Source organism: Tiliqua scincoides, chromosome 10, assembly GCF_035046505.1.
Source record: "Tiliqua scincoides isolate rTilSci1 chromosome 10, rTilSci1.hap2, whole genome shotgun sequence".
Lineage (NCBI taxonomy): Eukaryota > Metazoa > Chordata > Lepidosauria > Squamata > Scincidae > Tiliqua > Tiliqua scincoides.
In genome coordinates, this window is record NC_089830.1 from 19,114,889 (window position 1) to 19,139,011 (window position 24,123).

Sequence of the window (24,123 nt, forward strand, 5' to 3'; positions counted from 1 at the left end):
ACAAACCAGATTCCAAGCACAACACCAAAGACAAACTACGTATCTGGAGGCACCCAAGACTGCTTGGGGAATATTTGAACCACAGAGTAATTAACGTACCGTTCGATTTCTGATGTAAAGAAACACTTTCTGTGTCTGTTGTGGCCCACTGATGATATCTGGAAAACAAGCTGCTTCTTGAGATGTCATCCGGTCATGTGGCAGTCTGCTCTGGAAAGCCGCACCCTCCACACCTACAATGAAAAAACACACAGGTGACAAGTTCTGCAAATACACACTATGAATGCCAGGATTTTGCTATCCAAGAGACACCTGAAATTTAGGCTAACGCATACAAGCAAAAGTGCCACCGCGGTTTTTCTGCAAGAAACTTGGCTCTCCTTCCTTGGTAATGCTTTAAATTATTTCTTTTAAAGGAATATAGAAAACACAACTGCTCTACAGCAAATGAGTACCTAAGTGTACATGTGCACATTTCAAGTGACTTAATGCAGCTGGAGAGGCCAACAATGAAAATACAAAGACAGAATAAAGATGCAAACACTAGCTAATGCAGGAGTGGGAAAGTACGCGTATCAGTGTGCCCAGTGTTACAGTAGGCAAGTGCTTTATTGGGGAAGGTGCTACTGTTGCCAACATTGCTTCCCTTGTGCTTCTCCAGAACAGGGATGAGGCCAGGCATATTCTCAAAACCTAGTGTTAAAGGCAGTTTAGTCAACAATCACAACTCACCGAGATCAGAAGGTAATCACAGACCCGTCTGGGATTTCTGTACAGTAGTAATAGGAGGAAGATCAAATGGAAGGAGTAAAAAAGATTTAGACCCCAGAATTGGGAAGGGGGCCAGAACATCAAGGCCACAAGTACAATGCTAACCATTTCACCTACAGTCTCAAAAGTTCTGTAACCAATTTCAATTCTACGGTATGATAAAGAATGCCAAAGAAACTGTTTTCTGCTTTAACCAAATTGACCCCACCACACACTCACCAGTAGTTTTGTGGTTCTTGGTGTAAGTTGCTTAAAATTGCAATCCTGTGCTACCAAGTTTAACATTTTCTGGCTATTTTAGCTTGGAACAAAAGGAGTTGATAAGACTTACCTATGAAAAAGCCTACTGCTGTCTGCGCGGTGGCAGGTCCTTCTCTAATACAACAGTAACTTAAGAATCAAACAAGCACCAAGAGTTTCTCTGTTACTCAAGAATTTGGTCTATAGTCATAAGACTACCAAAGACTAAATGATGGAAAACTTGACAATTTTCAGGTATCAAAGTTAGAGAGACCTCAGAACTAGCATGAACTCCTGCCTCAAGATGAAAATGATTTAGGCCCTGTCAAGGCCTTCCAACATACAGGCTGATCAGGTTTAGCTATTGGTTCCTATTCCAAACAGTGCAATGTTCTATACAGACACAAAGAGCTCAATCCTATAAATACTTATATTTGCACTGAAGTTAGCTGTGCTACAGATGGGACTGCATATTCAAATGCATATGAATTCCTTGCTGAAAGTGCTTCAACAGCATACAGATAATACACTGTGTTTGCAGAAAGTCTCTTTCACTGCACTTAAAACACAGTGGTTGGTATCATAAGGTCTCCTTCCACAGACCAAGTAAAAATTTAAAGAAGTTTTCCTAAATATCAGAAATAGTTATGTTCTCATAAACTGAAATGGAATGAGTTTTCAATGAAATAAATGTACATTAAGCCATTCAAACGAAATTTAAGTTTCAGTACTTTGACTCAAATTGCATGGGTTAGAGCACCATTTCTCAACGTTTTTCCCTACTGTACCACTTCACACGGTCCACCTATTTGAAGTAAGCAGTGATGATATCATCACCAGTTACTTCTGGCTTGGGAGACCAGACACAATGCAAGAAACATTGATAAGAGGCTCAGGGTGGATGGAGCGCTTGAAAAGCACACAATGGAGCTATGCCTGCCCAAAGAAGCTTCCTACTGCTGCTTGTCACATTATATTGTTGGTCTCGATGCCAGGTGGTGTGGGTCCTGGGGTCCCACATGTACCACTGGACACCACCTCAAGAAGTTTTCTGCAGTTGTGCAGCTACTCATGAACCCCAAGAAATCCTCAGGAACCCCAATTCAGAAAACTATAGTCTAAAAAGTTTCCAGTCTACAGTGATCATGCCAATTCTGGGCTTAATCTAGATTAAAAAAAATAATGACTGGGGGAACTTCAAAACTCATTATTAACCTAAGCAGTCACCCTACATACAGTTACTATTTTGGAAAGAATCCACAAAAATTTGCCGCAACACAAACGAAGTGTAGTGCTAATTGCTTTATGCTGCAAAAGGAGAATTTTGAAAAAATCCAAAACATCAGTACAATCTAGAAGTTTACATCTCAGACAGAAATAAATATTTGTAATATTTCAAATCTGTTTAAATAATTTAAAAATATAAAAATATACAGATAATGGATACGATGTCAACACAGATCAGGAGAGTGGCGATTTAAATACAACAGACAAGCAAAGCTTCCCTTTCCACTTCTCAACCAGGTGGCTGCTGCTTTGAAAAGTGCAAGATAAGGTGGAATAAAGTAAGTCATCTGACTCAAACAAAACTCAATTCCCCCATGAGTCATTTCACATGTCTTGACACATACAGCAACCATGACATAGGGAATAAGCAATGCCTGCAGTGCTATGAACAAACCTTATGTAAAGGGCACTGACAACAGTGAAGAACAATCTCAAAAGTTGGTGGCAGGCAGGGAGGCTGCTACACAGAAACACACATGGGAATGTGCTGCAAATACAATGCTACTGTTTTAAATGATGCGTAAAAGGATGGGGATTACTCGAAGTTCAACTGAGATGACTGAAAAGGCATTTTGAAGCATTTTTGTACTATGACAATGCAGAAAGGGCACCAGGCAGAAGTGAAAACTAAGCTAGGAAAAGAGATTTTAAACACTCAAGGCAAGCAAATTTTTGACAAAGGGCAAAAAATTTGACAAAATTATAATTGAGACAAAGCGGGCTTTTCTAAAAGATCTCTGGAAACACTGCAGCTCAGCTAATAGCATTAGAGAAATGGGTGGTATATTGGGGAAGTATTCTTTAGGTTTGTGAATTGTCTGTTTGTATATATTATGCAAATAAAGGTTGATTACTTACTTATTGACAAAGGGTCAACTAAGGAAGAAAATCCAACCAAATGAATAAGGGTTTCGTTTTCCATAGATGATTAATCCAGAGTAGAACAGAATGAAATCCAAAACAGTACAGACTGGACAACAAAACATTCCGTGCTAACAAAGCTTTCAGATGCAAGAATAGCAACCCCAATCCACAAAATTGGGCTGTAGCTGAGTGAGTGAGTGAGCAACAGCTTTCCCTTCCTGTTCTAGACAGACTGTCCCCTTCCCCTTACTTCCTTCAACCACTGCTCCCTCAAAGGTTGTCACCTTTTTTTTCAGGTGGGTCTCTTGTACCTTTTAAAAAGGTATGCTGACCTTCAGAATAGCAGCTGCTTTGAATACTCTGGAATTTTTCATGCCAATAGGGCTCAAGGCAAAAAAGAATGATCAGGTAACTGGCTGCTAACACAGCAACTTTAAGGTTGTCTTCATCATGAAAGGCCTAGGATTCCTGTATTTGCTTCCCCCCTTCCAGCTCTGAAGTGATTCAGACAGGCAGTTGTTTATAAACATCCAAATCTCTCTGCAACTTTAGTACTAAACACTGCCCAGGGGATAGGGAAATAATCTGGTATTTTCAAAACCACCTATAGCAGTGGTTTCCAAATTGTGAGCCATGGCTACTTGGGGAGCTACAGGACCCAGCCAGAGGAGCAGCGGAACCCTTCTGAAAAACCCACCAGCCTACACAATATATAGAAATGTCACCCCAACTGGGAGCTGCAGCCAATGGCCCAGAGGGTCAAGGACCAGTCAAAGACGTTTGGGGACCACTGACCTATCGCAATAGTCCTTCGGATTCTCAACATCAGAACAGATACTATAATACAACAATCATCCTCATAAGCTTGTACCTTACCCTGTTTAACCAAGAGTAAGTATCCATACAGGACACCAAAGTGATTTCTAGCAAGGTGTGGGTCAAATGAACCTTGCAAGAATGTTGCTGACCATTTCTCTAAAGAGACTGAGAAAAAGCTTGAGTGTCAGAAGTGAAAAGACAAAAGCATGATTGCCAAGTCAATGAAGAAATACAAGAGACTCATCCAAAATTCCAGTATCAAGATAATAGGCTCTTTTCTACAGCTCAGAGTAAACCATAGCATAAACTTACTGCCCATGGAAAACTAGTGCTTCAAGGAGAAGCGTTTTCTAAATCCTAGCCCTTCCTCCGATGTGCTGGTCTTCTTTGAGCAAAGAAGTCATCACCCCCATTCAATATGCAACCCTCAGTTGCATGCTAAAATGCAGTAAAACAGTAATACAGGAATAAGCAACTTGACTAATGCTGCAATCTCATGCAAGCTTACTTCAAAGTAGGTCCCACTTAACTCAGAAGGTCTTAATTCTGACAACACAGGCATAGGATTATCTTAAAATTTAAGACAACTTCTCGAGCACTTCCTAGAAGATTTAACTTGTGAGGATACATAGCCATGTGCCTAAAATGCAGCTGGACACCACACACACCTCCTCCTTAGAAAGATGGCAGGACTGCACAAATGGCTTTAAATACACATGATACATTCTAACATTCGTGTATGTTCAGGAGACCACAAATTTTTGGCTTGGCTTCATACCAGCCATTGTTAAGGGCTGTCAATCACTTGCACACCCACACTGTCTTATCTGCATGGCTGCACAGAGACCTTGGGCAAGGGGAGGGTCTTGTCTCACTTCCTGCTGGGTTTGTGCTTGTGCTGCTTCTGCCTTTCACAAAAGCACACTGCAAAGTGAATCCAGCTCTTTGTAATTCATAGAAAACTCTCTGTGCTGGGAATTTGGGTTACAGATGGTAGGGGGGCAGGGGCAGCCGCTGACCCTGTCAAGTGAAGGTGTAAACTCTGAACATAATTGTTAAGTCCTGCACATGTGCATTATAAGAATTGGCCCTTGATGAAAGAGAATGCTGCTACTCTGGCATAGTCCGTTAAACAAACCACAGCCCTGAGTAACAACACAACTCAGACTTTAACCAATGTCTTCTTTCTGTTCTTCATGAACACCCTGTATATTGAGAAATCAAGTGAAGGTATGTAGAATACATAATCAATAGCACACAAACAAAAAACTTTTCTATGGGTCAGACAACATGAGGAAACCCTTCAGTGCAGCAAGCCAAATAAATGCTGAAACAGACTGTGTACTACTTATCTCAACCACATCATTTAAATTAGTAGTGCTTGTAATAATGACCTCAAGGTGTAACTAAGAAAAAAGCAAAATCCATCTGAGAAGCCCTCACTCTGACTTTCAGCCAAGGGACAATCAGAGAGCTAATAAAGTTAGGTCCCTTAAGGAAAGATTCTAGGCCTGAGAGTAGGACTCTGTATTACTATTCAGCTATGACAACATAAATCCACTTCTACTGCAATGACTGGGGAAATCTGACAGACGGCTTGACGGTGCCTCATGGCCAAATGTCAAATGAGTATGTTACCAGAACCCCTCCATTCCCCGAAACTGGCTATGGTAGTGTTCTTCAACCTGTGGGGTGGGACCTCAATGGGGTTGCAGCAACCTTTCAAAGCCTGTGCAAGAGAGGGCCTGGATCCAATCCAATCATGGTCCTGCCTTATCAAAACTGAGTTCTTGATATAATCTTGCACAGCCTCTTCTCACTGTCTTGCCCCACAGGTCCTAAGGCCACCCCTGCTCATGCTGCTACCTCACAGGGTTGTTGTGAAGACACAAGAGGTAGGGGGAAACAGGGTGGGTGGTGACTGGGGCACAGTTAAGTGGATCCAGTCCCGGGAGGGGGGTGGGATCAGCAGTGGGTCCCTAGGCTCATACTTTATTTTTTAGGGTCATGGCATGAAAAAGGTTGAAGACCACTGGGCTAGAGTATGCTGCCGGCACTAATGAGTTCCATTGATGAATCAATGGGCCTAGCACTTACACACATGCACACACCACCATCTTGAGGCCTCACTCTCCTGGACACAAATCTATTCTTATTAAGAATATGAACTGAAAATGTGCTCAGCAGTTGAGCAATAAGATTTTCTCAGCCTCACGAAAGCTCTTCATAATTTCAGCAAAACAATGCATAGCACAGAGGTGGTCTAAGTTGTTTCATATAGTGGGCCAAACTGCATTCATGGTGCCTGCTGAGGGTCAAAAGTAACATCAATAAGCAGGAAGTGATGCCATTAAGCAAATGACTGCCAGAAATAAGCACTTTCTTCTCACACAGCAACTCGTTAGCTGCAAGTGACAGAAAATGTGCAAATGTTGATCATATTGTCAAGAGTCCAACTCTCATGCAGGCTGCCCTTTCACCAGTGCTGCTTCTGCTGCAGACTTCACAGCTCAGCAGCTACAAGGTGGTCTGAAAAGTGATGCCAAGGCAGAAGTGACTCTGCTGAAAGGGCAGCCTGTGTTATAACTGGGTTCTTCCAGCACCTCGGCACCATCTTCTTCTCTCAGCTCTTAGGGCCTGATCCTATCCAATTGTCCAGTGCTGGTGCAGTTGTGCCAGTGGGGTGGGCACTGCATTCTGTGGCAGAGGGGCAATCACTGGAGCCTTCTCAAGGTATGGGAACATGTGTTCCCTTACCATAGGGTTGCATTGTGGTTATACTGGAGCTGGAAAGTTAGACAGGATTGGGTCCTTAGTCTGCTCCTTAACCCACTGCATTCCCTGCCTTCTGAGGTCTCCTTCCATCTCTCCCTCTCAAGAGCCGCATCCAGCCCAAAGGCCTTTGTCACCCCGACTTAGCACTTATCTATTATCTCCCTGCTCTATCAATAGTTTCAAAAGTTAACAGTACATTCTCTCCAAGGAGAACCTAGTATTTTATTTCCCCAAAACACATTTAAAAAAAGTTTCCTGGGCGCTGACATGTATGAAATTTCAGAATTAATATCTAATCATTTACATTTTGATATTTAGCATCCAATTCTCCCAAACAGGTGAATCTCAGCATCTGAAAATTATGTGACATAGAATCATCAGTTGGTAAACATGTCTGGCTGAAAAATTCTGCACCCCTAGATCTAGTGTCTGGAAGGCCTTTCTACAGCAACTGTGAGCCACACATAGCCAGGCTCCATTTCAAATGCATGCAAGGAGTCAACACTCTGGCTCTTGTTGCAAGGACAAGAAAGAATCTTGAAGTTCACTGTGCCTCAGTAACTTAAGATGAAATCTTAACCAACATTCACCACATGGTATTTGGGGGGTGGGGTATGTGTGAGCACTTAAAAGCTTCAGTAGGAAATCAAGGTTGAATATACCTAAGGGTATTTAAAACAACACCACCACAACTAATTCTGTTAACATGCAGAGCACCTTTCTAGCAAGTAGGGTATTCCCCTTGATACCACTCCTCAGAAACATACAAGATTATGTTGCATATTATATTGTAAGAAGCCCTGCAGCTCTGAAAGGAGAAGGCTAACTGGCTTTTTAACTTTAGGGAAGAGTGGAGGTCTGTGAAGTTCCTAAAGAATTTCAGAGTAGCTTTTTATTTTCCCACCATGTTCTCCAGCTGATACAGAATTATCCCGTCCTTGGTCTGCAGGCATTTCTTCTGCACCTTGGTCTAAGGCTCAGCCACCCACACCCACTTGCAAGCATCAATCCCTTTTTTGGGGGCTCTTGCTACGAAGTGGCAAGCATCAAACGCCACCCTCACCTGATGCTTGGCAGTCTCCATACCCTCCAGAACTGTCGTCGTGAAGTCCTCCTGCTTGTCCTGTGGAAGGAAAGAGGAGATCTCAGGGACCTTACTCCATACGTTAAAGTCATTTGGGGGGGGACACGAAGGTCTGATAAGTTGGCGATTCAAGTTTAGTAGTTCACCAACTAGCAAAAGAAGACATTTCCTGAGAATTCCATCTTATGAAATTTGGGTCCGAGCACCACACTTTGCAATTTTCTAATTCTTATCCTTGTTGTTGGAACCCTTTGTCAGACTCTTATGGGGAAAATAGATAGACATAGTACTGAGGTGCACCAGGATTGGTAAATTCTTTAATCAATTTATTAATATATTAGAGGAAAAAATTACACTTCTCGCTACCCATAGATGGGTAGTCTAACCAAGGGTTTGAAACACCAAGGATTCTATTGTATTGGTCAGGCCTTCCTTGGAGACATGATCATTCTGAAGGGAAAGGAGTCTAGTCTACTCCATAAAGCCATTAAGTCTATAACACAATTCACCAACTGCATACACCCTGCAGTCACTGAAATGCTAAAATAACCTGCGTGCTGAAGGAATATCCACCCACACATCCCACTGCTGACATGAATGAGCACCATAAACTATGCTACAATATTTTGAACTTTTAACATATCCAAAACATGAAGAACACACAACTGGAAGTAACACTAAATTATCTCAGCCTTTTGAGAATCTTTTGGGCACCTAACTTTGCCCAGAAAGCAATTTTGGTGCTTTTAGGCAGCTAAGCCTAGATGCAGTAAAACATCTAGGGGAGTAGTTTTTAACTTGTCAAGAGCTGGAACCCACCTCAACCTAATCTGCAACATGAGACCTGCTTTCAGGAGCTTAGCAAGAGAGGGCTGAACCACCTCAGTTCTGCTTCTTTTCCCACCCAGTAGAGGCCAGTCAGAGCATGCTACTACTATGTTCTTCTGACCTTCTTTCCGGCCAATGGAAAGGAAAGGAGGAGTAGAAAGTGGCATGGCAACAGAGTGCACTCAATTCTGAAAGGTGGAAGCAGAGGAAGAGGAAGTGAGACAAGGCAACACACATCAGAGAGGAGGGGGAATGCTGTCATATAAGAGTGAGGATCCTCTCTGAGGGAAACTGAGGCAGTCCGCTAAAGATTGAGTGGTGTGGCCAAAGTTCCTTGTGGGACTCTGAGATCTGGTTACTGTTCAAACTATATGGGCCTGAGTTGCCAAACAGAATGGGGGCGGCAGCATTGCTGCCAACACTTCTGTGTTCCAATTCACCTGCTGAAGACCTCCAGTCTAGAGAACCTAGCGTACCCCTAAACAACACACAACGACTCAGTGTTAAACAACATGAGAGTTGCACTTTTGCTGCTTCTGACTACGCATTTTATTTTCTAAACAAAAAGGGTTGAAAATACACTTGAAGGGCTTCAACTGCCTTTGGTAGAATACACCTAAAATCAATCAAGATCCCTTCAAAACCACATTATACTGGGAGCTCTCTAACCTCTAAATGAGTTATTGTCCACTTGAGTTTCCTATGTGCAAATGAATCTTCCAGGAATCAAAAAAGTGGGCAAAGCTGCATCCTTGATCTAGTAGTATCTCAGGACAGTACTTTGCAATACACATTAACATTCCAACCTAATCTGAACACATTATAGCTTTACATGTTTTACTGAATTAGAGGCAGTAGGGAGACTAATAAGGTTATTATATACTCAAAATAAAAACTATTGTGATTTAAATATTTTCTTTTCCATGTGCTGAACCGCTAAAAATATAAACTCCAAGTAGCCAGCAAACAGTAGTACATGGGCATCAACAAACTGGCTCATTGTCCAGTGACCTCATCTATTTGCCACTTGCTTCTCTTGCCATTCTTTTCTCTCCCTCTTTTGGACAAGGTCTGCAGGAGAAATTAAAGAAGACACACAGTATAGGCATGCTTCCTTAATACATTCGGGTGTTGTGAAAAAGACATGATGCAGTTGCTACAGCACCTTATCACTTTTCCATTCTGGCCTTTTCAGTTGCTGATGCAGTAAGGGAGAGGCCGCAACAAACATGCAATTAAGTACCATAATGGGACAACACAGGTAAAAGCAACATGCAGGAAGATGCACAGAAGGAAAAATGCAGAATAAGCACAGAAGATGGGGGAACCTGGCTTCCTGCCCCAGTACTGACACTAAGGGCGCAATCTTAACCCCTTATGTCAGTACAGGTACACTGACATAAGGGCAATGCAGCTCTGAGGTAAGGGAACAAACATTCCCTTACTTTCAGGAGCCCTCCGTGAGTGACACCCAACTGCAGGATGCAGCACATGTCCCATTGGCACTGCTATGCCAGTGCTGGCACTGACATAAGGGGTTAGGATTGCGCCCTAAGTCTGGTTCTCCAGCCAATGTAATTGCTTATGGACAGAAAGGGAACACAAATAGTAAGAAAGCTGCCTTGAGTGACCTTACCAGGAAAAAGTGGGGTATAAATTCAATCATTCAATAAATAGAGTCAAGCATTGCAGGAAGGAAAGTCTACTATGGAAAGTGAAATAGATTGCATACGTGTGTGAAAACTGTCATACCTACGTTTCACCCTCAAATAATTTAGTCTATTCAAATTATGCATCATTCACACACACCTCATAAAATTAAGTATTTGCTGCAAAAAGAAAAATTAGATTTGGAGCTGACCAGACTATAGCATGTATTTTTTGAGTTTGCCTTTTTTTCTTTTTTTAAAAAAGATTTTTTAAAAAAGAATGACTAAACCAATCTTATACAGGCAATCATGGAGGGAATGTTTATCAATTGCTACACCAAAAAAGACTTTCAAAAAACCATAGGTAACCTCATGTATCAAAATATACCAATTACATTGTTATCCCATCATTCCTCCTGATGAATCTATTCCTTGGTTTTGTTTTGCTGTACTTCTAATCCTGGGAGTTAAGCTGAGAAAGTGAATGGCCAAAAGCCACCCAGCAGGTTTAATAGCAGTTCCTCAAAAATCATGGTTAGAGGCTGGGAGGCAGCCTCAGGAACACCTGCTGCTACCTTTGTTCCTCAACATTAACCATGATCTCTCAGTACATATGCACCAACACAAACTAGATTCTCTTAAAACCACAGTATACAATCCTGCTTCAATACCATGATTTCAATTTCTGGTTATGACAACATGACTGTCATATTCAAAGTTTCTACTGGTGCACATGCATTGCAGGACCAAGGCAAACGCTGAGAAGGGAAAAGAAGGAGGTGAATGAGTTGCGAGCCATTGATTTCCAAACCATGTTTGCAGGGAACCAGCATTACATATACAGTTAGTTACAGAGCATTTTCACCCAGATTCCCCTAATCAGGACTCTGTCACATCACACTACCAAGAACTACATAAACACATGTGCCCTAACTGCAACAGCAGCTTGCAACTTCTTGCTAATAAACAATAGCTGACCATAATGAGTTGCGTCCAAAGAAAGTAAATCCTAACTAAGCAGGGCTGAATGGATGAGACTCGGTCATAATGACCTTTTCTTGGATAGAACCCCATATTTCTTTCCAATCCAGTGTTCACATGCAAAGAAATGACACAAAATATCAGTGAGTCTAAAAAAAAATCAAAAAGATTCAAATCTGTTTAACTGGTTTAAATAAATATGAAGTCCTTAATTTTTATTTCTAACAAGCTCAAGAAAAAAACCACAGAAATGCAATTGAGGGATATAAAATGTTTTTATTCAGACATTTCAATACAGCTTTTAAAAATAAAACACAAAGTAGATTTATGTTTCACATTAAAAACTGACTCACCTGACTCCTGCTACCTCCTTTCCCCTCTCACCTAGCCCCACCACCAGAACACTGAAACAGTCAGTATTTTCAGCATCTTACTGCCCCGTACAAGAAGCTTCTGCCTCAAAATGAAATCTTCAATACGAAGAGCAGCTTGGGAGTCAATTTTATGCCTTTAAGTGACCAATCACCTACAAGGAGGCAAAGGAAGTCACTTTTATGTTCTAAGCAAAAACAGGCAATAAGAGACAGTTAGAGAGCTTACTGCCTTGGCAAACAGCATATTCTGCTAAAAGCAGACCAATGTCTAAAAAACAGCAGAGGTACAGGCAGTAATTACTATGGGAAAGAATGGATCTATCCAAAGTGCAAAAGAAAGAGTTACACCTCTGGTAAGTCCATGAGGAGAACATATGATTTACAAGTGAACTGCCAGCAGAAAGAGGCTGAAAATAAATGGTTCCCATGCTAAATGTAAAGAGAATTTGCCCTCCTAAAGGAATAAATGACTTTAAAGTGGAAAACCCCATCTGATCATAACAAAGAGAGTTTTCAACAATCTGTAGAAACACTGTAGTACACTTTACTGAAAGATCCGATTACTAAAACTTGCTAATTCTGCCATCAATACTAACCACAGACTTTATTAAACAGCACCAGCTACACATCAGTTAAAACTGCTAAGCCCCTCGTTAATGAGGATTACCTTGCTTTAAGTTGTCAGTGCAAAGCTTTCTCCCAACAAACTTATATGATTCACACATCTATCATATTACCTAAACTTCTAGGGAAAGTAGCAAGTTCAGGAACATATACAGTACTGAGAACAGTATAACACACAGGATAGCTAATGGTGTAGATCAGGGATGGTAAACCCGTTTCAGAGGTTTACAGAGGGCAGAAGGCAGCGCTTATGGAGTCTGCTAAGGGCTGGAAGTAACATCATTAAGTAGAAACTGACGTCATTAAGCAGATGGACAGAAATAAGCACTTTGTTCTCAAACAGAAACTCATTAGCTGCAAATGATGGAAGAGAAAATGTGCAAATCTTGGTCATAATTTCAAGATAATGAGAGAGTCCAATTATCAAGCTGAGAGAGCCCAATTATAATAGGGGCCAAATAAAATGCTTTCAGGAGCTGCATTCAGCCTGCGGGCCTTATATTTGACAACCCTGGCTTAGATGCTATGTTTTTCCTGTTAAGTCTACCACAACTATTCCAAGGCACAGGGTTAACTTTGGGGGTTGGCATGGTTGGGCACCTGCTGAGGCCCACCTCTCACTACTGCCATCAGCATACCTGCCTATTCCCAATGTCTGAAAGGAGCAAAGATAGTGAAAAGGGGCCACTGACAGATTATTTGCTTGCCAGTCAGTCAGCCAGCCAGCCAGTTCTCTTTCTGGCATAAAAACCAGCGGTAACAGTGGAAAGAAGCAGCAGCAACTGGCAGAAATGGCTGCAAGAGGAAGGGGCCCACTGAGAGGTCTTGCCTGAGGGCCTTTGGAACCCGCATTCTAGAGACACACTCACATCTACAAAATAGTCAAACACCACTGTGTATTACCTATTACTGTCTCGTATGCATTGACTGCTCACTACAATAGTTGATCATGACTGGATTTCCAACATCTATTTCTGACCACTTTCTCTCATGTCAAACTCTCTTAGCAAGAACATGCAAACATTAAGGAACACAGATGTGTGCCCTTCCCTTCAGAGAATACAATGAAACGTGTACTTCTGCCCACAGGTAGGTAAGAGGTCAGGAGCTGAACAACATGCTCCCTTATGACTGTTTACCTCCTACCTTTTTCATAGGAGGAAATGCCTTGAGCTCATGGCAAAAGAAATGCAATCTGTGGCATAGGGAATTTACTGCCAACACAATCCAGTACCAAATGTCAAGACTTGTCTCTTATGTCATATGGACATCTCTCCCTACAATATAAAATGGAGCTGAAATGTCTTAAGTACATCTGGCAGTACAATTAATTAAGAATTAAGATTAGAGAACATACAAATTAAGAAGAAGGCTTATTAAGAAGTTAATACATGCCACTGACTTGTGTCTTCCCAATATATATATATTAAAATATATTTAAATATTTCGCCTTGAACTCACTCAAAAGTGACAAGGCAAATTGTGGTCACTCAACTGGGGCCTCCTCCTGAACCCAAACAAATAATGCCAGGAGTCTGATAGTTAGAAGGCTGCCATAGGCACACACACATTCCTTGTCAACCTCTAGACCAAATGCGAGATCACTGTGCCACACAAAATGGATACAGTTTTGCTACATGAGCAGGTAGGGCTATGTTAAAGTATTTTTGCAGTAAAACCTTAAGTGACACAATGCCATCAAAACAGGTTACAACTGCAGCTCAGCAAGACAGCAGAGACACAGAGCACAAAGGTTTGTCATCCAACCAAGAACTTCCTTTGGGAGTGAATTTGACTTACGTGCCAATTCCTATGCGTACAAAGCTGAATTCACGGTATGACATAAAGCACACTAATTACAATCCTTCTAAAGACAAATATCTTTGAAGGGGGAAAAACGTACAACTGGTTTACACAAAAATAAGACTAATTCCTCCATTAAATAATCAAGAAATGCAGAAGTACAGTTCCAGTGCAATGCCAATTAATTAACAGAGTCTATGGGCGAAATCCTAACCCACTTTCCAGCACTGACATAAGCGCAATGCAATTCCGAGGTAAGTGAACAAGCATTGCCTTACCTTGAGGAGGCCACTGTGATTGCCCCCCAACTGCAGGATGCGGCACATGCCCCACTGGCACAGCTATGCCAGTGCTGGAAAGTGGGTTAGAACTGCGCCTGAAGGCATCTAAACCTGTCGTGTAAGCAGCCAGAACATATGAGTGCATCCAGAATACAAAAGAAGACTATATGGGCTGGTTCAGCCATAATAGGAAAATGATTTCCCAGTATTTTAATGCAGCTTCTAACCTTCACAGGCCCACACAATCCCATGGCCCCTTACTTCTTCAGCTTGCACTTGTCAACAGTCAGGTTCCCTTAAAACCAGGTCTCCAATCTTTCAGCTACCAGGGTTGCATCACTCACTCTGGGGTCTTACAGTGTACCAGAGCTGATGAGTTACAGAAAATACACACATCTTGTACATAACTAAGAATTTTCTCAACAGCAGCAAAATATGTGCAAAATTTACAGCTGTGAAACTGCTTGCCAACTCTCCCTCTCTCTCTGGAGAGCAGTTGCTTATCCCAGCAGGAAGAAGGTTCATGGTGGTAGGCAGGGATGGGAGAAGAGGAAGCAGTGAGAAGGCGCATATGTCTTCATACAAGAGACCAGACAAAATACTGTTGGCTAGATATGGCTCACAGGTCATAGTTTGGAGACCCTTGCTTAAAGCTATGCTGGAAGCTATTGTTTAGCTCTGGTTTCCAAACCAAGATATGAAATCAGAGTCTGAATCTGATTTCACCTGGTTTGGAAGTCAAAGTTCCCTGTTTGCATGAGCCGCAGTTTAAATAAACCAGGATGTTGATGTCATGGCTCTGCAAATGACTAGAGGAGATGAGAGACAAGAGGAGCAGACAGGATCAGGAGTCAGAAGTTGCATTTACACAACAGAAAACCAAGGTTTCCTGGGATGTCCAAACTATCCCTATATAGCAAAGACAGAGAATGTCATCAACCAGAACTTGGAGTTATTTTCCAATAGGAAAGGCAGAATGAAGACTGAGATGCTTGCAAGCATGCACAACTTAAGGCCAGAAAAAAACAGCAACAGGGTATGTACTGTCAAACCATTAAGAATGCTTGACTGTGCTCTGTTGGCAGAATTCAAGCAAAAAGGTTTATTCCACCCTTATCATTAGCACTGTGCCCATGTGGCTGGTCACTCAAACTTTCTGCATGGCTCGTAGCTCACATCAAGTCTAAGCTAAATCCAGGGGAAGGGTCATGTATGTCACCATACTGCCTCCAAAAGAGCATGCATACTTTGGCATAGGGCAACTGCTATCCTGTCATAAGGGGGCCCTTCTACTCACCAGACGGCTCTTCAGGTTCACTTTCATTCTCTTCCTCAGGAGGTGGCGGTGGAGGGGGAGGTGGCAATTTTTTCTCTTTCTCGGCTTTTGCATTCCTTTCTTCTTCAGAGTAATACTCATCTTCAGAGAGGTTTGCAAGGCTCTCATCCATTTCTCTGTATTCTACCTGTAAGCAGAACCATCCAAAAGTAACCAAAAACACATAAGGAAGCAGACAGTGACACAGCAGAGTGACTAAAACCACAATCCCGGACACACTGACCAGCAAGTAAGCCCTACTGGAGTTACTTCTGAGAAAACATGCATAGGACTGCAATGCAACACCAAAAATGGATCATTTCCATAGGTGGATGGAAGAGATTATCTCAAATTGATCAACAGATGGGGGTATCAGCAGCAGGCATCTGTGGGAATCAAATGATTGAGGTTATCAATTTAATCTATGTAGCCAAACATGTAGACAGAAAAACACAGCCCTCTATCTTTTGCTTTCACCATTAACGTGCAAGAAAATGTTCCGCTCTCTTGTAGAACGCGAAGACCTGGCTCTTCTGCCCAGTGACAGTAGCAGCAAGGTTATTTGTCTGTAACTTTCTAGTTGTGATGCCTGGTTTGGTTTTATGCTGCCTCTTTAATTAATTTGCTTGTTTGTTGTCCTTTGTGAGCTGCCTTGACAGGCAAGGAAGGCAGGATAGAAATTTTTAAAATGACAAAAAGAAGCTATTTCAGCACACTAGAAACAGTTTTGAATCTGTGCCTGCCCCCGGAGTGAAATTCATGTTAAATTTACTTTCTTTTAAAAATTTAGGCTGCAATCCTAATCACACTTTCCTGAGTGTAAGCCCCATTGATCAAAATAGGACTTACTTCTGAGGAGACCTGGTTAGGATCATGCCCTTAGTCTCAAAGCCTCAATACAAACCTTAAATTCATTTGGGCATATTTCTGAATCAAAGTTTAACTATGAGTTGATGGTAAGTATGCTCAGGGCTGCAAGTCTTAGGGCCCAATCCAATCCAACTTCCTAGCACTGATGCAGCCACAATGCAGCCCTGAGGTAAGAGAACAAACATTCCCTTATTTTGAGGAGGGCTTAGTGACTACCCCTTCCACCACAGGATGCAGCACACACCTATTGGCATGGCTGCATCAGAGCTGGAAAGTTGGATAGGATTTGGCCCTTAATGTGTTTGGCCCAAGTAAATTGTGTTGTTTCTAAACAGATTGCTTTTCTCCAAGTTTGGTGGTGACATGAGTTGCAATGCATTGCCTCTCTCACACACACTCTCTCACCAGATTGTTAAAACCTGCATCAGCAAGTATCTTGCTTGCTTCTGCCTGCAAGGGTGGAGAGGGGAGGAGGGAAAGAGTTTAAAAGTAGTTCAGGAGAGCTACATTCAAGAATAAAAAGGTGTTTTTCAGTACTGAATGTGCAATAAATTATTCTGCATATTACAAAAGAGTTTTGGAGAAAGAAAAGCTGAATACCAACAGAACATCTTGTGTCTCACCTGTGAAGCAAACAGGGTTTTAAAATTGCACCAAAGCATCTACATAACCCCAATCTATGCCATGATGGGAATCTTAGTACAGGCACATTTGAGCAGAACACAGCATGTCAAATAAAAGACCATATAATCCAGTCAGACAGTTTCATAAGTCAGTGGTCTCCAAACATTTTGGCCAGAGGGCCGCATCAAATATCTGGCGTGGTGTTGAGGGTCAGAAAAATAATTTAAATATAAATTTTAAATAAATACATTTCAGATGGAACTTAGATGAGTGAATAAAGGAATGAATGGGCTCATTCATTCAGCCTCTCTGGCCCTCAGAACACCCTCCAGACACAATCAGAACACAGTTCTGGTCATGTTCAGCTGAGTGGGCCAGAGGCTTTCAGGGGACAAAAGGTTGGCCGCGGGCCGGATTAAGGCTTGCCACGGGTTGCATCTGGCCCCTGGGCCGGGGTTTGAAGACCCCTGCCATAAGTAATAAGATAAACTGCACCTCTCACAGAGAGCAATCAAGAGACACTTGCTTTAAAGCATTTTGTACACATTAAAATATTCAAAACTCTTCACTAAAACTATGAATAGAAGCAAAGGGTACTGATCATCACCCCAATTTTGGTCATATGAGAATGCTCTTTGTTGCTCAATTTCTCTCTACAGCAAAATTTAATGAATTTAAAATGCCATATTTTCCTTAAAATAAAAACAGGTAACAGGGAAAAGAAAAGAAAAAACCTAATTGGACTGTTACTCAGTTCTGTATCTTCAACTGAATGAAACAGCAAGCAAAACAAATACCATTTCATGAAATTAACCATCAGAAAGTTACAAACATCCTTCAAGCCCCACCTCCAATTCTCTTTCTAGATTTAGTAGCTGAATTCAAGGCACGTACTTTTCCCTCATCTAATCCAGAGAAACCATAACTGTGGTCTCAATCCACAGGAATACTAAAATCCAGGATTAGAACAGTGGTTAAAAGCATGAGCAAAGAGCTGCACTTCAGCCAATAGCAAGCAAAAATTAGCCCAACAAGATGATTGGCACTGTGTCGGTTCTACTTCGCTTAAAGCTCCCCCCACCCCTTTTGGGTGTCTATTCCAACACATTTGCCACTTATTCTTACTGAGCTACTGCTTGCAGCTGCCTTTCTACAGAGAGCAGCATTACACAAAACATTTATGCCCAGCTTTTATCGAAGGAGCTCAGGGCAAGATACGTGATTTTTCTCTCCTACCATTTTATCCTAACAACCACATTGTGCGGTAGATGAGGAGACGATGACTAGCCCAAGGACACCCCATGAAATTCTTGGCAGGGAGGGGGTGTGAACCTGGGCCTTCCCAGTTCTCATAACCACAATAAATCAGATTCTGTCACAGTTTACACATGATCACAATTTTTAAGAGGCATCTTATTTGAAGGTCACAGTCAAGTCAATAGGCTCCAAAACTGCAATACTGCACAGATTCCTAATTTGATTCAAGCTCAAGGAGAAATATGGAAAATTCCATGGCAGGCAAGCGCTACAAAAGAAATGTAAATGTCATCTAGGCCTGGATGTTTTGCACTATGGTGAGAATAACTTGAGCTGCCTTGGGTGCCCTTCAGGGAGAAAGGTGGAGTATAAAACAAATAAATAATAAAATAACTGCAAGGACAGTTTGAGCAACCATCATAGTTTGCCAAGCACTAGGCTCTGCTGCAAACATCTGCTGCATGGATGTTTTGGTATCCAACATGAACTGTTGGTATTGCATTCCCACTCTTCAAAAGAGGGGCTCCAATTTCTCTCCCATCCTGAAGCTGTAACCTACCCCAAATGCACTTACATGGAGGAAATGCTTTTTTGAATGAAGACTTACAATTAGAGGGCTCTTTAGTTATAAGTAGTCATCGTTATTAAATGCATTTGCATGTGAGCAGGGATTCCATCTGCACAGTGTTCTGTGTGCAGGAATACTTCATATCTGGGGGAGGGGGCCCTTGGAAACATGGTGAACTGTGCCTTATAATTTATAAGTGATTCCAAATTAATGGTTGGTGGCTGCTGAATAGGGGTTGGAGCTGCACTCATGAGGTTCACTACAACTACAGCTTTCCACAAGTTCCTGGAATCCCAGTCCTTTATGGATATATCGGATTGTGCATGACTTGTAAGAAAACATCTGGAAACACCTAGAAAGAAACCACATAATGTATAAAAATTGTGCATTCTAGAGGACACTTTTGTGTAGAATTAGAGCAGGCAGCTTTAATGCAGATGTTTATAGTGTCAGTTTTGTTCTTTGTGCATGTGTTGGGAAGTAGTGATTAATTTTTCGGGTCATAGATATCAATTGTACCTGCAATGAAAAAAATGGTGTTGTGTGTTGATCTCAGCTGTAACTCACCCAGAGCCTTTATGAAAGGATAAATGTACAAACATAATGGTGTTCAATCAGAGCTGTTTCCCATGTTTTTTCTACATACAAAGTACTTCCTTGTAGGAAAGTGTGCAATACCCAAGCATAGATGACGACGCAATAACACACACATTTCATCAAGCTTATTTGCCCTACAAAACTGTGGCCAACAGCTTCCTTGCGCATGTACATGACAAAAACAGACACACAAACAAATTATGGCCGCTATTCCATTCAAGTCTGAATTCAATGGGATTTATTCCCAGATAAATGTGTAAGAAACCAAAGATGGATCAAGCAGATCCTAATCTTATTCTTTTGGGTTTACTGCCCTGCCCTATTCTGCCCTAAGCCCAGATATAACATTACTCACAACAGAACACACCTGTCCAAAACAAAGGTAGAAATTGAGATCTATGAAATGAGCATGTCTTGCTCTTGCAGCTTAAGACCTCAGACTTCAACAACTTTGATACCACTGTGTGAAGCCTTCTACAAACTGAGGCAGAATCTCCAAATACAAGAGAAAGAGGCACAATAATTCCAAGGTTCCAGAGGTAATATTTAGGATCTATAAATTAAAATGTTTTAAAAATATTTGCATATCCTGCCTCATAAGGCATAAGAACAGCCCTGCTGGATCAGGCGATAGGCTCATCTAGTCCAGCTTCCTGTATCCCACAGTGGCCCACCAAGTCCTGATAAATCAACAAAAAAGAATACAAATAAACAGTAAAGCACAACAAAGCATCAGGCCCACAGCACTTTTAAAGCAGGATACTTCATAGCACCTTTAAGACTATGCACCTTTAAGACAACACTATGTAGCCGCTCTTAGGGACTACAGCCAGCTTGCATCACTAGCAAAGTGGGCTCTAGTTCACAAAAGCATACCTAAACATGATTACCAGCATCACCCTAAACATTGTTACCAGCTCCTGAGACCACACTGTTCTTAAATTACCTGCCCAACATGCTTGTTTTAAATATTGTGAGAACCTTTGCCAAGGCAGAAAGGTGGCAGAAACATAGCCAATGAATGAATGAACTAAGGATTTAAGTCCTTGTTCTATAATCCCTAAGACAATGTTCTTCAACCTTGGGGTCCAGATTCCAAAGGGATCATGAATCCTCAGTTGTGAGGCCGCAGAAACTTCTAGGAATTAAAAGGGTTGAAGACTACTAGACCACAGCACCACCAGATTAAAGGGGGCTGGTCTTGTGTACCCCTTCAGATACCAGGAGACTGTGTCCCAGTCCTGCTCAGGTTCTTAGCAGCTGCACTGAAAGAGCTTTCACCAGCAACAGGCTTCATGGTTATTGTTTCTGCTCTCTCTAAGAATATTTGGTTCCAGTGAACAGTTATGGGGGGTTGCAAGGTGGGCAGATAGGGTCCTGGCAGGTGGGGTGGGATCGACAGTGGAGTCCCCAGACTCCTGCTTTATATACACTGCGGCTGTGGTTGAAGGTTGAAGACTGCAGCCCTAGAAGACTGTACCGCTTTAGAGAACAAGGATCCCTCCATCCCTGTCCCCCATGAACAAAAAGATGGGTATGCACATGTGAAACAAACTCTTCCCAAACAAGAAAATTAACAGCACAGTGAGCAACCTTTCTCCCCTGCAGTGCTAGTTTTCTATTTACAGTGAGTGCTTTTTTACCAAAATAGCACAGTTCCATCCGCAGCCTGAAGTGGTATAGCCCTCTCTTGCCACCTGCTTCCTCCAGCCCTGCAGGAACACACAGCGAGGGACCTTCCTCCCCTGCCGTGCTAGCTTTCCACTTGCAGGGAGCCCTCCTTGCCATGGGGGCTCTTTTTCCAAGCGGCACAGTCCCGCCCGCAGCCCAAATAGTACAGCCATCTCCTGCCACCTGCTTCCTCCAGTCTTGCAGAAAAACTAACACCACAGTGAGTGACCTTCCTCCCCTGCAGTGCTAGCTTTCTATTTACAGTGCTAGCTTTCTATTTCCTTGTGGTTAGGGTCTTTCTTAAGTGGCACAGTCCCACCCGCAGCCCAAGTGGTACAGCTCTCTCTTGTGCCACCTGCTTCCTGCAGGAACACACAGCGAGGAACCTTCCTTCCCTGAGGTGCTAGCTTTCCACTCGCAGGGCGCCGCCTTCTCCCAGCGGCGCAGAGCACCCACCTTGGCCCGCTTGCGGCGGCTGGTCCTGCGGCCCTCGGGGGTCTCGGCGATGCCGGCGCTGTCGGGGCCCGGGGCCGGCCCGGTCGCGGCGGAGGAGGGCGGCGGCGGGGGGGGCGGTGGCGGCTCGGCGAGGCCCCCGGGCGGCGAGGCGCGCGGCGGCTCCTTCTTGCGGGGGGCACGCTCGGAGACGCCCTCGGCGGAGCCGGACAGGCCCGGGGGCGGCGGGGGGGGCGGCGCGGGCACCAGCGGCACCGCCGCCTCGGGAGCGCCGTCCCCCCCGGCGCCGCCGCCTGCCGGGCCCCCCTCCGCCGCCGCCTTCTTCCCCGCCGACAGCATCGCCTCAGGCAGCCCAACGGACAAAGGCTGCCCCTCACACGCGACAGGAGCCCCAGCGTGCCTCTGGCCCCGCCCCCTCCGGAGTGGCTGACGTCATCACGCTCCAGGGCCGCGCCGGGACTATTCGCCTTCGCTCTGGCGAAGTTGGTCCTGTGCGGGCCGCCGTAGTCTGAAGCTGCAGGCAGAAGCAGCCTGTCTTGGTGCTGCGCCCATTCAGTTCAGGGGGAAGGTTTGGCTGGATTGAGTGGGCTGCTGCTCTGAGCAGCCTCCTGCAGCTGAGTACTATTGGACTATTACATCTATTAACATAAGTCCTTCTGTTCTTATTTAACCATTAAATCTATTATACTCTTTAATAAAACTCCTAAAAACTATGTTGTTCTTCTATTTTACTATTAAAAGCTTTTTAATTTTTAAATATTTAATAAAACTATTAAAAGCCAACTATTAAAACTAATAAATAGCTCAATAAATCAATTAAAAACCATTAAACACTATTTAAAGTTTATTAAACTATTATTAAACTATTTAACTATTTAACACATTGTTTCTAATAATTTTATTCAACTATTAGTTTTAATAGTTAAATGATTTAATAAGACTATCAAAAACCAACAAAACTAATAAATAGCTTAATAAATCTATTAAACTTAAATACTAAAATGTTATTAAGCTATTATTAAACTATTAACTATTTAACACATTGTTTCTAATAATTTTATTCAGCTATTAGTTTTAATAGTTAAATGATTTAATAAGACTATAAAAAACCAACAAAACAAATAGCTTAATAAATCTATTAAAAACTATTTAAATTTTATTAAACTATTATTAAACTGTTAAACTATTTAACACATTGTTTCTAATAATTTTATTGAACTATTAGTTTTAATAATTAAATGATTTAATAAGACTATTAAAACCAACAAAACTAATAGTTTAATAAAACTATTAACTATTTAAGTTTTATTAAACTATTATTGAACTATTAAAAACATTAGCTATTAAACTATTTAATAAATTGTTTCTAATAGTTTTATTAAACTATTTTAGTTTACTATTAGTTAAATAGTTTAATAAAAATATGAAAACAATTTAACTTCCAAATACTTTAGGGCCCAATCCTATCCAATTTTCCAGTGCCTGTGCAGCTGTGCCAATGGGGCATGCACTGCACCTTGTGGTGGGGCAGCAGTCACAGAGGCCTCCCTAAGGAATGCGAACATTTGTTCCCTTACCATGGGGCTGCATTGCAGCTGCACCGGTGCTGGAAAATTGGATAGGATTGGGCCCTCAATAATACTGTTAAACTATTTTAACAGTTTTATTAAGCTATTTAATAGTTAAATTTTTTAAATAGTTTTATTAAACTAACTATTTAAACTATTAGTTTAAACTAAACTAAAAAACCAAACCAAAAAACTGAACTAATAGTTTTTTTAAACTAAAAAACTATTAAAAACTATTAAATAGTTTAACAGTTAAATAGTTTGTTTTATTAAACTATTTAATAGTTTTAATAGCTTTTATATTTCATTGCTATTGGATTTCTTTTAATAGTTAAAAGCTGTTGGATTTCAGAGGGAAAGCTAAGCATGCAATTCTAGTTATGCCACCAGCACAGTGCCATCCTAAGGGATGTCTGCTCAGAAGTGACGCCTCACTGAATTCCACAGGGATTTAGGCTGATCAGTACAGCGGAAGGGGGGGATGATTGCGAACTTATTGGAAGAGGTGTTTGGAGTAGGTCCCTTATTCGTTCTGATAAGACTTAGACGAGTGTTCTTCAACTTTGGGGTCATGAGACCAATGGGGTTATTCTCTCTAATATTTGGTTACAGTGAACAGTGCCAGGAGGGCATTACAAGGTCGGAGAATGGGTGGTGATGGGGGTAGGCAGATCGGAGCCTGGGACTGACAGTGGGGTCCCTACTCTTTTACTTTATATATTGGGGTTATGGCATGAAAAAGATTGAAGACCATTGACTTAAGCTAGAAACTGGAAATAAATACCTCTACATGTTGGGGCCACTTCCAGCATGGAAATCT

The 24,123-nt window shown here is 42.1% G+C and overlaps 1 protein-coding gene across 2 annotated transcripts in view; it reads right to left on the reverse strand.

Annotated features, from left to right (window-relative positions):
• Window positions 1-22,115, reverse strand: part of KDM1A (lysine demethylase 1A) — a 40,588-nt gene extending 18,473 nt beyond the window's left edge. Inside the window, exons 1-4 of one of the 2 annotated variants that reach the window (XM_066638268.1) lie at window positions 21,739-22,115; window positions 15,678-15,843; window positions 7,820-7,879; window positions 100-233 (exon numbers count right to left, since the gene is read on the reverse strand). In XM_066638268.1, coding sequence (XP_066494365.1) covers window positions 100-233; window positions 7,820-7,879; window positions 15,678-15,843; window positions 21,739-22,074 — 696 coding nt within the window. In that variant the 5' untranslated portion in view covers window positions 22,075-22,115. The remainder of the gene's footprint in view (window positions 1-99; window positions 234-7,819; window positions 7,880-15,677; window positions 15,844-21,738) is intronic. The other variant, XM_066638269.1, reaches the window with a different exon arrangement.
• Between the last annotated feature and the right edge of the window lie 2,008 nt (window positions 22,116-24,123).